This window comes from Camelus dromedarius, chromosome 28 (genome assembly GCF_036321535.1).
Source record: "Camelus dromedarius isolate mCamDro1 chromosome 28, mCamDro1.pat, whole genome shotgun sequence".
Lineage (NCBI taxonomy): Eukaryota > Metazoa > Chordata > Mammalia > Artiodactyla > Camelidae > Camelus > Camelus dromedarius.
The window spans coordinates 18,395,033-18,407,113 of record NC_087463.1 but is presented as its reverse complement, the minus strand read 5'-3'; the positions used below and the strand labels follow the sequence as shown (position 1 = coordinate 18,407,113).

The following is a 12,081-nucleotide window of genomic DNA, read 5'->3' as shown; positions in this document are numbered from 1 at the left end:
AGGCCAAGGTAAAGCAAAGAAGAGGGAGTTGCCTCCTAGGTTGTGCAACTTAACAACGCTGACAATCTTCCCGCCCTTCACAAGGAAGGAAGGTTTAGGAAGACAGGACATATTTCTTCACCAACCTGTAAAGGTATAAGAAACAGCAGGGTGTGTCCTGAAAGGGTAATTTCCCCTTAAGTTTTATTGGGTTCTGGATTCTTGGAGACAATGATGTCGGTGCATATGCAGAAAATACAAAAGGCTTAGGTCGGCAAGTACCGCCCTGGAAACCATTGTGACACTTGCTGAGTCTTCTGTGACGCTGTACGACATCAGCGTGTCATAACTCATCTATTACCTGCCAGGAGCAGTTTTCAACCCCAGGACTGGTGGAGAAGTATGACATGGTTTCATATTTAAATGAACTCTCTTTCAATGTAACCAAATTCCTGGTCCTTAGCAATCAACACCTCTTCTCAAAGACAAACCGCATGACAAACCTGCGTGATTCAGCCACAGGGCGAATCAGCCTCAGGCAGGAACTCCCGATACTCCACCTGGGCTGCTCTGTCCCCCGACGTTTCCCTCATGCTCCAGGCTGAGCTTCTTGCTTCTGCTCCTCTAGGGTCGGGCCTCTTTCTCTTTGAGCCCAAAGAAACCCATCCCCCTCCCACTCACAGCCTCCACTTGCTCTGTGATGGTGACATGCGGCCCAACCCTGAACAGAAGCTCCCGGTCCTTCTGTTTGTAGTTTTTCATCCAAGGACTTCTCTCCTGCCACTGCCTTCTGATTTGGACCTCTTCATCAAGACTCAATACTCTACACCCTCCCTCAGCCTTACCTAATCACAGCTCAGGGGTCTTTTTCCTTCAGTCCCATTCAGGTGTTATACCCACAGACAGAGGCGACCTAAGAAGAGCAGAGCCTGGGGGCAGGGGGATCGGCAGAAACAGCTTTCAGTTGTAGAAGACAGATCCCTTCTCCCTTCACAGCGTGTCTCCGTCCCCTGGGCTTCTGGGACCTCACTGTAGGTGACACTTCCTGAGAATGCGTGACGTGCAGAGACAGAGACTCAGCGACAGGACCGTCGACAGTCACGGGGCTGGTGCAGAGAATCAGAACTCACGCCTCCGGACGCTCATCGCATTCTGGTGGGAATGTAACGTGGGGCAGCGGCTGTGTACGGCATTCGGGCAGTTCTTCTAAATCAAACATAGACTTGCCAAAAGACCCAGAGATTTCACTCTTAAGCATATGCCTAAGGTGTGAAAACATAGGTCCACACTGAAATGTCTACATGAGAGTTTATGTCAGCCTAACTCACAAGGCTACACAAGACCCAAAGTAATCCACACATGAACGGATTTGTTTTAAAAGTGGTATATCATACAAAGGAACACTATTTAGTCCTCTAAAGCAATGAAGCACCAATTTATACTCCAACATGAATGAACCTTGAGGATATTATGCTAAGTGAAAGGAGCCTGATACAGAAGGTCACATACTCTGCAATTCCAGTTACAGGAAATATCCGCAATAAATAAACCCACAGAGACAGGAAGCAGATTAGTGGTTTCCAGAGACTGGGGGAGAAGGGAGAACTATGGAAGGACTTTCTTTGGGGAGTGATAAAATGGCTCTGGAATCAGATCGTGCTGGTGGTTGCACAGCCCAATCAAGGTACAAAACACCAGTGATTTGCACATTTTTAAGTGGTGAACCTTACAATACAGACGTCCCTGGGGACCTATGGGGGACTGGATCAAGGACACCCCAGGATTCCCAAGTCCATGAATGCTCAAGGGCCTTGTATAAAATGCCCTAAAGCCTATGTACATTCTCCTTTATGCTTTAAATCATCCTTCAATTTCTGTAATACCTCAGACAATGGGAAAGGTACATCAATAATTATGAATACAATGTAAAATAGTGGCTGGAGTGGGGCAAACACAAGTTCTGCTTTTTAGAATTTTCTGTAATTTTCTTGACATGTATTTTCCAACTGATCGGTTGAATCTGCGGATGCAGGAACAGTGGATATAGAGAGCTGACTGTATGTGCATGATATCCCACTTGGAAAGTCAGTCCGCTGTCCAAACCTCCCACATCTGGTGATAGGGGAGATCCTGGGCCATAAGCCTTGGACATACAGGCTGTCCCCTGCCACTGTCGTGTCTCAGGGTAGAGTCTACTCCGGGGAAAAAACACACTTACTTCTGTCCACCTCTAGTCCCTCTCAGAGTTACTCATTTCTTCCAAATCCAGCTGGATGGAGCCATTTGGGGGAATGGAGGGTGGGCAGGATTTGGTCCTCTCTCTAAGTCACACACATCCCAACTCCATCCCCAACTCCCTGCTCCTGGTTGTCTCTGATTGGAGCCCTAGAGGAGTGTCTGAGCCCCAGCCTCCCCTCCTAGCGACTCTGGGGCCCACAGAGGAGGGTTCTGGGGCTTTCGTGTTTGACCCAGTCCCGCTCCAGCAGATGTTGTGGGAGGATATTAACTCTCTGGAGAGTGCAGAAGAGACAGGTGGCTTCCATTTAAACAGGAGGAGAAATGTCATTTTAAGCCCACAGTGTGTCTAACTTCTGAGCCAGCTACCTGCCTGGACAGCTCGCCTGTGCAATTCATGACCCAGAGAAACCTGGGCTTCAGTTCAACCACTTTGTGCCTCATTCTGTCATCTGTGAAATGGGGAAAACAAAGGGACCAGCCTCAAAAGGTGTTGAAGACGGAAAGGGGTGAAGACATTACCCCACGCAGTAAAAGGCAATATGATTTTGCTACCGAAACACCAGATACATGAAGACACTGAGGCTTCAGTGACAAGGCACGTAACCATGGCATTCAAAGAACACTTTTTCCTCTTTTTTCTCTCAGGCATTAGACTCTGTTGTCCAGACCAAGAATCTGAAGCCGGTGTGCTCAGGGGCACACTGACCAAGACATGTCGTGATCCTGCAGCTCAAACAATTTATTTTTCTGTGTCATCTTTGTGTAAAAATGAGAATACTGCCACCAAATTGGCTCCTGATGGCATCCATGGTTCTTCTCACTGAGAACATGTTAACGCTGCAAGGGAAATGAGCCTCCCTCTGAACTCAGAAATCAGGGAACACTGGGCTTGGCTGCAAGAGGCACAACCGGGAGGACCACTGCCAAGGTCCAGCCGCTAAGGGAAGGCAGATGATGCTTCTTCTCCATCTATGGCTGAGACACCTCGTCCTTATCTCTTACGCTGAGAATTCAAGCTATTTTCTGGTTATAAAGAATAATTCTGAAGGATCTCGATCTCTGAAAAAAACCCTTTCAGAGCATAAAATACAAAATATAAGCTTTTTAATTGTTTACATTTGAAGTGACCATAAAGACATTCAATGTGTAAGAGAAGAAAGAATTTTAAGGGTTCTTTCTGGTTGTGGGTAGTGGCTCGGATCATGGGAAGGCGTTGGAGATAACTGTTTTCTCATTGGTAATAGAAAGGCAGCTACATGTATTTCTTATGAGCCAATGATTGCAGGTCCCAATTTCTGCTGCTGAAAAGGAAATACAGGATTAAAAAAATAATCTTGTCTTTGCTCATGGAGATTTCACCTCAGGAAGGTGACTGTTACTCAGGAAGCTGGTGGTTAGCCTGGTGAAGAAACCAAAGGTTGATTTACTGGAAATTGCAGCTGCTCTGGGCAGTGGGAGGTGCAAGAGGGAGCTATATATTCCCATCTCACCGCTCACCGCGCAGACGCCGTAGGCTCCCCGCCCACCTCTGCCTCCTCCAGGATCACAGGTAAGGGCTGCCAGCAGCGCTGCTTCACTGCACGGAGCTCTTCTGAAAGTGATAACAATGATGTGCATCGTCTCATTGGTCTGTTTCATTTTGTCTGATTGTACTTTATTTACTCTGCCAGGGCAATAGGAAAACGCCTTTGTCATCTGATTTACTCTTTAGGAAACTTCTTTATTTCCAAAAAGAATCAAATAATCTATTAGGAGCACATGGGATCGTGGGGTAGCATGTCTGGCACCCACAGATCCTTCAGAAAAAATCAGGGAAGTGCCTCGTGAGACATGGATGCATGTCACCACATCAGTCTTTGTCTCGGTACCTGTTACAATGCATTTTCTACCCAGTCTTAGTACAGTCAGCAAGGATGGAAAGATAAAAGTCTATTTGTTTTTTCACAAAAGTTGTCTTTAAATATTAATTTCCATACTCCTCTAATGATGAAATGTACACAAGTACACTTTAAAAGGCTTGAAAAGTAAAAAGAAGATAAACATTAGTTACCAGAATCCCACAACCCATATACACGGCATGATGACTTTTAAGAAAATTATAGACTAACCTTCCCTTCAGCAAAGTCATTACAAAATGTCACATGCTTTTCCAGAAGCTCCCGACAGCGTCAAGACACCATGGATTCACTCAGTGGACCAATCAGCCACTTTGCAGTCGATCTGTACGAACAGATCAGACAGAGATCAAGAGGGAAGAATATCTTCTATTCCCCGCTCAGCATCATGTCAGCCTTTGGCATGCTTTACTTGGGGTCCCGAGGAAACACTGCTGCACAACTTCAGAAGGTAGGTGGCAGCTTCCTTTACCTGGAACAGTTGGCACTGGTCCGTCTGTTGTCTTGTGTGCAGATGGTCCCAGATCTGGCTGTCCCCAGGGCTCGCACAAAGAGCCACAAGCAGCCGCGTCACTGGGTGGGCCCGGGGTGGTGGGGGACACACGTCTCCCCCAGTGCCCCCCCTCACTTCCCTGAGCCCAGCCCTCCTCTGGGACCCACATGAACCCCTACAACTGCCCCCCAACTAGAGGGGAAGAGCTCAGGTAGAAGTGACACAGTGACCAAACTCCGTGGGAGGCAGCGTGCTCCCTCTGCAGTGAGTGAAAATGAATCAGGATTCTTTGAAGTGGCTGGTGATCAGCCCGCTTTGCTGTGTCATCAAGGAGCAAAATGCTTACACTTTGCTTTACTTTGTTCTTAAGTCTTTGTTTCTTTATTGATTTTTACTTTAGTTTGCTTTGGGCTTTTGTTTTGTTTGTTTTCTTCGGTTCTTTCTTCCTCTGTCTTTCTTTGATGAAGGTGGGTCTTTAGAGTAAAGCTTCTTCGTCCCACTTCCTGTCTCCTGCAGGCCCTTCACTTTAAGGAAGTCACAGAGAACCCAACAGCAGGAGCCACAGCGGATCCCGTGAGTCCCAGGGCACTTGGGCCTTGAGGGAGGTCACACATCCGAGACGGTCACAGGTTACCCTGGGAATTTCAGATAAACGGAGAAAAGTGTATTTTCAGGGGAATCTTAAGCAAAGTAGATGGGACGGATTGTTTCTCATTTCATATTAGATACTTATTTAATTCATCTGTTTTCCTGAGAGGTGATTAGCCTCTGCTTAACAGCATGTGTTCTGGAGCCCAAAGGTAGCTTCGAATTCCTGCTCTGCTGATCACAAATGGGGAACGTGGCAAAATACAACTACTCTGGGCCTCAGAGACCTCAGCCCAATGAAAGATTTGCTGCTGTACATGCAAACACATGCAAAACATGACAACAGTGCCTGGACAACAAAAAGCCTGCTAGGTGATACATACTGTTATTATATAATAAACATAATGATGGTAATCACAATACATTACTAAAATTACATAATTTTACTTAGCTCATAAATTAAATTAAGAGCAACCATATGTTCAAGTATACTTTGGAAAATGATTAAATGAGAGTTCTGGTGTGCAGCCCAAATGCTCCATAACTTTTAGAGCAAGTAGAGGTTCTGGATTCAGACAGGCTTGAGTTGAAATCTTGGCTCTGCACATTTGTTCTCCAGGGAGAAGTTTTTTAATTATCCAAGCTTTCCTGATTTCATGTCACTTGGACTAAATAAAGAGATGCTGATGGAAAGCCGATAGCAGTGTACCCGCCACACATGGCTCCTCACCCAGACTGTGGTGCTCGTGAGTGAACAGCCATTGAGCACAACCTGTAGGTCTTAGAAGGTAATCCCACCAAGAAGTACAAGGGGCCTTCATGTCACAACATAGGAAATGATGCAAATTAGACACTCCTGTACCACTGGTGACTATTAGGGATGCAGTCTCGTTCTAGCTCTTAGGGTTACCTGGGAAGCCAGATCTGACTGTGAGACAATTAAGGCACAGCCAGCAGTGGAATGGTGCTGCATCTCTGGTTCAAAGGAGAAATGTTTGGAGTATGTTAGAGCAGCAGGAATTTCCGAGAAGGTTGAATGTAAGGATTATGAAGGATATTTGAGGTAAAATACACCAAAATTGAAGAATAACGACAAACATCACAGAGGGGGTGCCAAAATTTAGGCACAGATCTGACAAACTTAGGTGGGTTTAATATTTATATTGAGAGAAACTGATGAGCTCTCGTTTTGATGTTTGAAGGCTGAAAATCCAGAAAATCATCACTTTCAAAAGCTTCTGACTGAATTAAACAAACCCACCGACGCCTATGAGCTGAACGTCGCCAACAGGCTCTATGGCAGAAAGGAGTTTCCCTTCCTTCAGGTGAGTTTCCCTGGCCTGCCCACATCTTTCATTTGCATCCTGTCCTCTGCCCCCCGGTCTCCAAATGGGGGAGGAGTGGCAGGTGAGCCTGGCTGACCCCCACAGAGAGCATTTACCCCAGGGACATCGGGCTCCCGCACCACAACCCACCCGCGGGTTGTCCCAGAGCCTGACCACGCACCAGTGAAGTGGGGTTGGGATGGTCCCACGTCCTCTCTCTGCTCACGACTGAGCAAAATTTAATTTGGGGATGCTTACATAGTTACTCATGAATTACTCTTAATTCCTCCTTTCTTCCTTCCCATGTCAAAGGAATACATGGATAATGTGAAGAAGTTGTACCTAGCCAGTGTGGAATCTGCGGATTTTGCGAATGCTCCAGAAGAAAGTCGAAAGATGATTAATTCCTGGGTGGAAAGACAAACTAATGGTACGTTATGAGAGGGTCACTCACTAAGAATCACTTTTGAGTCCCCGGGGTGTGTGATCTGCCCCCCAACCTGGACACTGCATGGGGTGCCAGGAGAGGGGTGAGATGAGACTGCAGAGGATGGGGGAGGACGTGCAGATGGTGGGATGGTCCCAGTAAATGTGGACAGAAACAAGGGGACCCAGGAGGGAACCCAGCACCAGCTCCTGGAAACACAGCTGGAGTCTGGGGGTGCAGTGTCTTTGTGGATCCCAAGTCTCGGCTCAAGCTTCACTTGATTTCACACTTTTTTCTTTAAGTTAGAGACAATATTAAAAGGATTCCCTTATCCTTTGTTACTTGGGAAACAAGCAGCTCTCCTCTGAACCGTCCTTCTTGTCACCTGTCGCAGAGCTGCATGGCCCGTTGTCCATGCCCACATCCTGCAGGGATGGTCACAGCCATCTCCCCAACCACGGCAGATGTCTGGACAAAGTCTCCATCCTCTGAACCACGTCCTACCTCCATCCCAATTATAGGTCAAACCTACAGCAATTCAAAGTGGAGAATGAAGAGGAAGACACCCTGGGGAATGGTGTTAGGGTCCATGTCATTCATCCTGAAGAGCATTCAGGCCTATTTCCTCTGAGTCAAATGTGGGGGATAAAAAGGGCATAAAGAAAAAGAGAGAGAGAGGAAGGAAGGAAGAAAAAGAAAGAGAGGAAAGAAAGGAAGAAAGAGAGGAAAGAAAGGAAGGAAAGGAAGAAAGAAACAAAGAAAGGAAGAGAGAAGTTATTAAGAAAAGAAGAGTAGAACAAAATCGGATGAAACAAGAGAGGAAAGCAGGTGTTGAGGGCACCAGGAGGAAGGATACATTGAGAGAGGGAGGAAATTGAATCCTGGAAAGATCAGCTGAAATCACTTCATCCACATTCAGTGTGAGATGACGGATGTCACCACAGACAGAGACTGAACAGCTTCCCAGTCACAAGAAGGGGTCTCCATGAGGGTACCTTCATCAGGCTGGTGACTCGGGGAAATGGCACCTTATGAACTTTTGGGCATGGTGTCCCTAATATGGTGACTTGTGTGAATGTTTAATGATTAGTTGTAACTTTCAAAGCATCTTCAAGAAAAACAACTTGTGCATTCAGGAAGACCTTCCATTTTCTTTCTTTGCAGGAAAAATCAAGGATCTATTTCTCAACGATTCTATTGACAGCTCCACCATTCTGGTGCTGGTGAACGCCATCTATTTCAAAGGGCAGTGGCACCGGAAATTTAAGGAAGAAAACACTGTCGAGGAAAAATTTTGGCTGAGCAAGGTATTGTGTATACTTATATTCTTTTTAAAAAATTTTTTTTCTATTTTTTTTTTAATGAAGAGAGGGAATTAGATGTATTTATTTATTCTTGGAGGAGGTACTGAGGATTGAATCCAGAACCTCATGCATGCTAAACATGGGCTCTACCACTTGAGCTATACCCTCCCTTTATAATTTATTTTCATAACATAATACAGCTCTAGCTGAAATGTGAAATATACATACATAATGATTAATGTACAACTGCACATAGAAAATCAAATTTGTCAAGGCTCTCTTTCCTTACGTAATTATTTTTTCTTTAATTACTTGGGGATCCTTATAGAAACTCTTGTCTGTAACTCACAGATGTCCCAAATCATCTCTTAGAAGGAGGATGGGTTAGGTATCTCAATAATATTCTCTTTTTTTTTTTTTTTTTTTTTGACTTGTGTTCACTTGGCACTTGTTTCCACATTAATTTCTTGCAGGATAGAAGCAAATCTGTGCAGATGATGAAAGAAACCAACGACTTCAATTTCACCTCCCTGGAGGACATGCAAGTCAAGATCCTGGAAATACCGTACAAAGGCGAGGAGCTAAGCATGATGCTGCTGCTGCCCAATGAAGTAGATGGACTGCAGAAGGTAAAGCCGTGTACCTCCAAGTCTTCCTACTTTTGCTTCGATTCCTAGCAATGCAAACAAAATAGGCTGTTCATACATTGGTGGTGCTGGCTGGCAGAGATCCAGCACAGAAGAAACAAATAAAAAAATTCCTTATGGATCACAGTATGATAGGAAGAATATATAGAAATTCTGTCCATCACAGGTCACATTAATATTCTGATGAAACTATGGAATGTCAGTTCACAAAACTATGTACCTAGGCGCACACCTTAATGTTTTGCAGCCATAACAACCTGCAATATATTCCAGTCCACTCATTTAAACAGGAAAATAACACTCACATGTAGGGGACAGATGGAAATGTTTGCAAGTTCATTCACAAACAAGACAAGGAAATGGAAATAACACAGGTGACATATTGCATACTAAGTCACATAAAATTTTAGTTTTGTAGACTGTGGGCAACTAGATTTATTTTGATCCCCACTTTTCGATTTTAAATTATTCTGTTCCAAGGAGCCCAAAAGTCACTCAGAGCCTCACTGCTTGCAGTAAAAAAAATAATAATAAAAATAATAATAATAATAATTAGAGAATGTTCCTATTCTCATGTTATAATAGTTAAAATTAATATGTAAAAATGGCAATATACAATGCCAATATCTTACATATAAAGGACATTCTGTTAATGGTCGTCTGCAGTTACTGGAGTAGCTGCTGCTGACGCTGACGTGGCAGTGAGCTTGCCACACTCAGAGTGTGTACGGAGTGACACTGGCAACCGGAAGTCCTCGGGGCAAGTCCTGTGGCAATAAGTGTGAACAAACATCAGAGTACTCTTGCTCCAGCTCTGCGGTCCCCATTATCCGGGACCCCGGGAACCCCAGTTCTAGGATTTAGCCTATGGCAACAAGTCTAAATGAGGCAAACGCTTTTGGACAGAAGTGGCTCAAAATAATGAAAAATTTTAAACAAGGAACAATGGTACACGTTTGTATTACCAGTAGTTTAGCTTAGGGATTGACACGCAGTAAATGTAAATTCAAATAGATGTTCATTAAATAAAGATATATACACTGAGTATGAATTAAATGAAGTATCATGTAACAATTTAAACCTGATTAGAGAAATATATATCTCTACGGGAAAAGTTTACAAGTAGGTCAAGCAAGAGAAAAGAACAAAAGTAGGATGTAAGCTATGAATGCACAAGTAAAATTTTATGAAGGAAAGGACATTAACAAAGAAGTCTTTCAAAATGAGGCGTGTCACACATCCAGAGCATGAGAATTGAACAGTTCATCTTTTACAAAATAATTTTATTTAATCATTCTGTTGCTGCATATATGTATATATTTATATATTTATACCTATATACCATGTATAGATATTTATAACTAATTATGTGTACACATATAGATAAAAATAGCTAAGTCATGAACATGTAAGATCTTTTATTTGATTATATAATATATTTTCAAGTCTATGTTACTTTTACCTCCTCAGATTAAATCTAATGAAGTGAATCTCCTGTACTTACACTTACTGTTAAGATAAAAGTTCCCTACACGTTACAATCCAGTGTTAAGCTGGGCTCCATGTTATTGTTTTCCATCGTTTTAGCTTGAAGATAAACTCACTGCTGAGAAATTATTAGAGTGGACGAGCTCACAGAATATGTGGAAGAGTCAAGTGGATTTACACTTACCTCGGTTCAAAGTGGAAGAGACCTATGACCTCAAGGACATGCTGGTAGCCCTGGGGGTGGTGGATGCCTTCAGTTCACAGGATGCTGACCTCTCGGGCATGACCAGGAAACACAGGCTGGCGGTGTCTAAAGCCTTGCACAAGTCCTTTGTGGAGGTGAATGAGGAGGGCACGGAGGCCGCAGCGGCCACAGGCATAGTAATTCGTGAAACTGCAGCATTACATTATGAACGTTTCCATTGTGATCACGCTTTCCTGTTCTTCATCAGACACAACAAGACCAACAGCATCCTCTTCTTGGGCAGAGTCTCTTCCCCTTAAATGTGATTACCCTTGCACGGCCCTAGGGGCACATGCACAGAGTCCTTCTGATACACTCATTGCTGGAAGCAACAGGTTCTCCTCGATGTGTTTCCCTTTCCAACCTCACGGTCACCACTAAGAATCTAACCATTGAAATAGCATGTCTGTCTGTCTCTCTCTTTCTACAATCACATGTTGGCCTACTTTATGATATTTTCCCTTTGGACAAAATGTCCAAGCTATGATAAAAGTGTATTTCAATGCTCTCCTCACCTAAATTTGAAACATCATATCTGCTATTTCAAAAATTATAGCTACTATTCAAATTCGTTCACCTAGATACCCACATTTATTTAAATTTAGGTGATATGTGGGACCCTTATGTGTGTAAATTTTTGATTTTATGAAATACAATATCAATAAAACAATGACTTATTCAAATTACTTGTTGCTTTTCTTTTTTGCTTTCTTTATTTTCAACAAAGTGCAACTGGCCTGCCCCACACAGGAACGACAATTTGTAAACATGCTATCATATAAAAGAAAAAGATGAAATAGGAGTAGAACATGAGGTGGCAGAGGTAGGCTGGACCATAATATGGCACGCTTTGTAGCCATGTTAAGAACTTTGCATTCCATCCTTAAGTAAATGAAAAGACACTGAAGGTTTTGTTTGTTTTCCAAAAGGAGAAAGAGATCATATCTGCAACTTTAAAGTACACATCTACTTATTATGATGTAAATGGATGAGAAGAAAGAACAGTGTGGATACAGTGAAATTATTAGTAAACCATTAGAATGTCAGGAGTGGAATGAGACAAATATTTGGGGAGTGAAATTCACCACCCCAAAATGTGTCTATATGGCGTGAGGATTAATTTAGGCTGATCATTTTTAAGAAACAGAAGAGCAAGAAGCCTCTTACTTGTTCTATAAGAACCCATTTGTATTTCTATAATACAAGACATTATAAACATCCAAAATACGTATTATCTTTCTCATTGTGTTTAGTGCAGTGTAGGCCATTCAACAATTATTCTGTACCAGTTGTGTGCCACACTGGACTAGGCAATGGGTTCTCAGATGTAGTGTGATGGAATAAGGAAAGAAGAGAGGGAGGAAGGGAGGGAGGGAGGAAAGAAAGAAAGAAAGAAAAGAAAGAAAGAAAGAAAAGAAAGAAAAGAAAGAAAGAAAGAAAGAAAGAAAGAAAG

The 12,081-nt window shown here is 43.3% G+C and overlaps 1 protein-coding gene across 5 annotated transcripts in view; it reads left to right on the top strand.

Moving 5' to 3' along the window:
* LOC135319531 (serpin B4-like) overlaps positions 1 to 11,311 on the top strand; it is a 52,674-nt gene extending 41,363 nt beyond the window's left edge. Inside the window, exons 1-8 of one of the 5 annotated variants that reach the window (XM_064480409.1) lie at positions 3,732 to 3,766; positions 4,371 to 4,563; positions 5,122 to 5,178; positions 6,396 to 6,518; positions 6,831 to 6,948; positions 8,110 to 8,252; positions 8,723 to 8,878; positions 10,484 to 11,311. In XM_064480409.1, coding sequence (XP_064336479.1) covers positions 4,396 to 4,563; positions 5,122 to 5,178; positions 6,396 to 6,518; positions 6,831 to 6,948; positions 8,110 to 8,252; positions 8,723 to 8,878; positions 10,484 to 10,888 — 1,170 coding nt within the window. In that variant the 5' untranslated portion in view covers positions 3,732 to 3,766; positions 4,371 to 4,395 and the 3' untranslated portion in view covers positions 10,889 to 11,311. Of the gene's footprint in view, positions 1 to 3,731; positions 3,767 to 4,370; positions 4,564 to 5,121; positions 5,179 to 5,209; positions 5,566 to 5,812; positions 5,982 to 6,395; positions 6,519 to 6,830; positions 6,949 to 8,109; positions 8,253 to 8,722; positions 8,879 to 10,483 lie in introns of those variants that run through there. The other 4 variants (XM_064480410.1, XM_064480413.1, XM_064480414.1 and 1 more) reach the window with 4 other exon arrangements.
* The last annotated feature ends 770 nt before the right edge of the window (positions 11,312 to 12,081 follow it).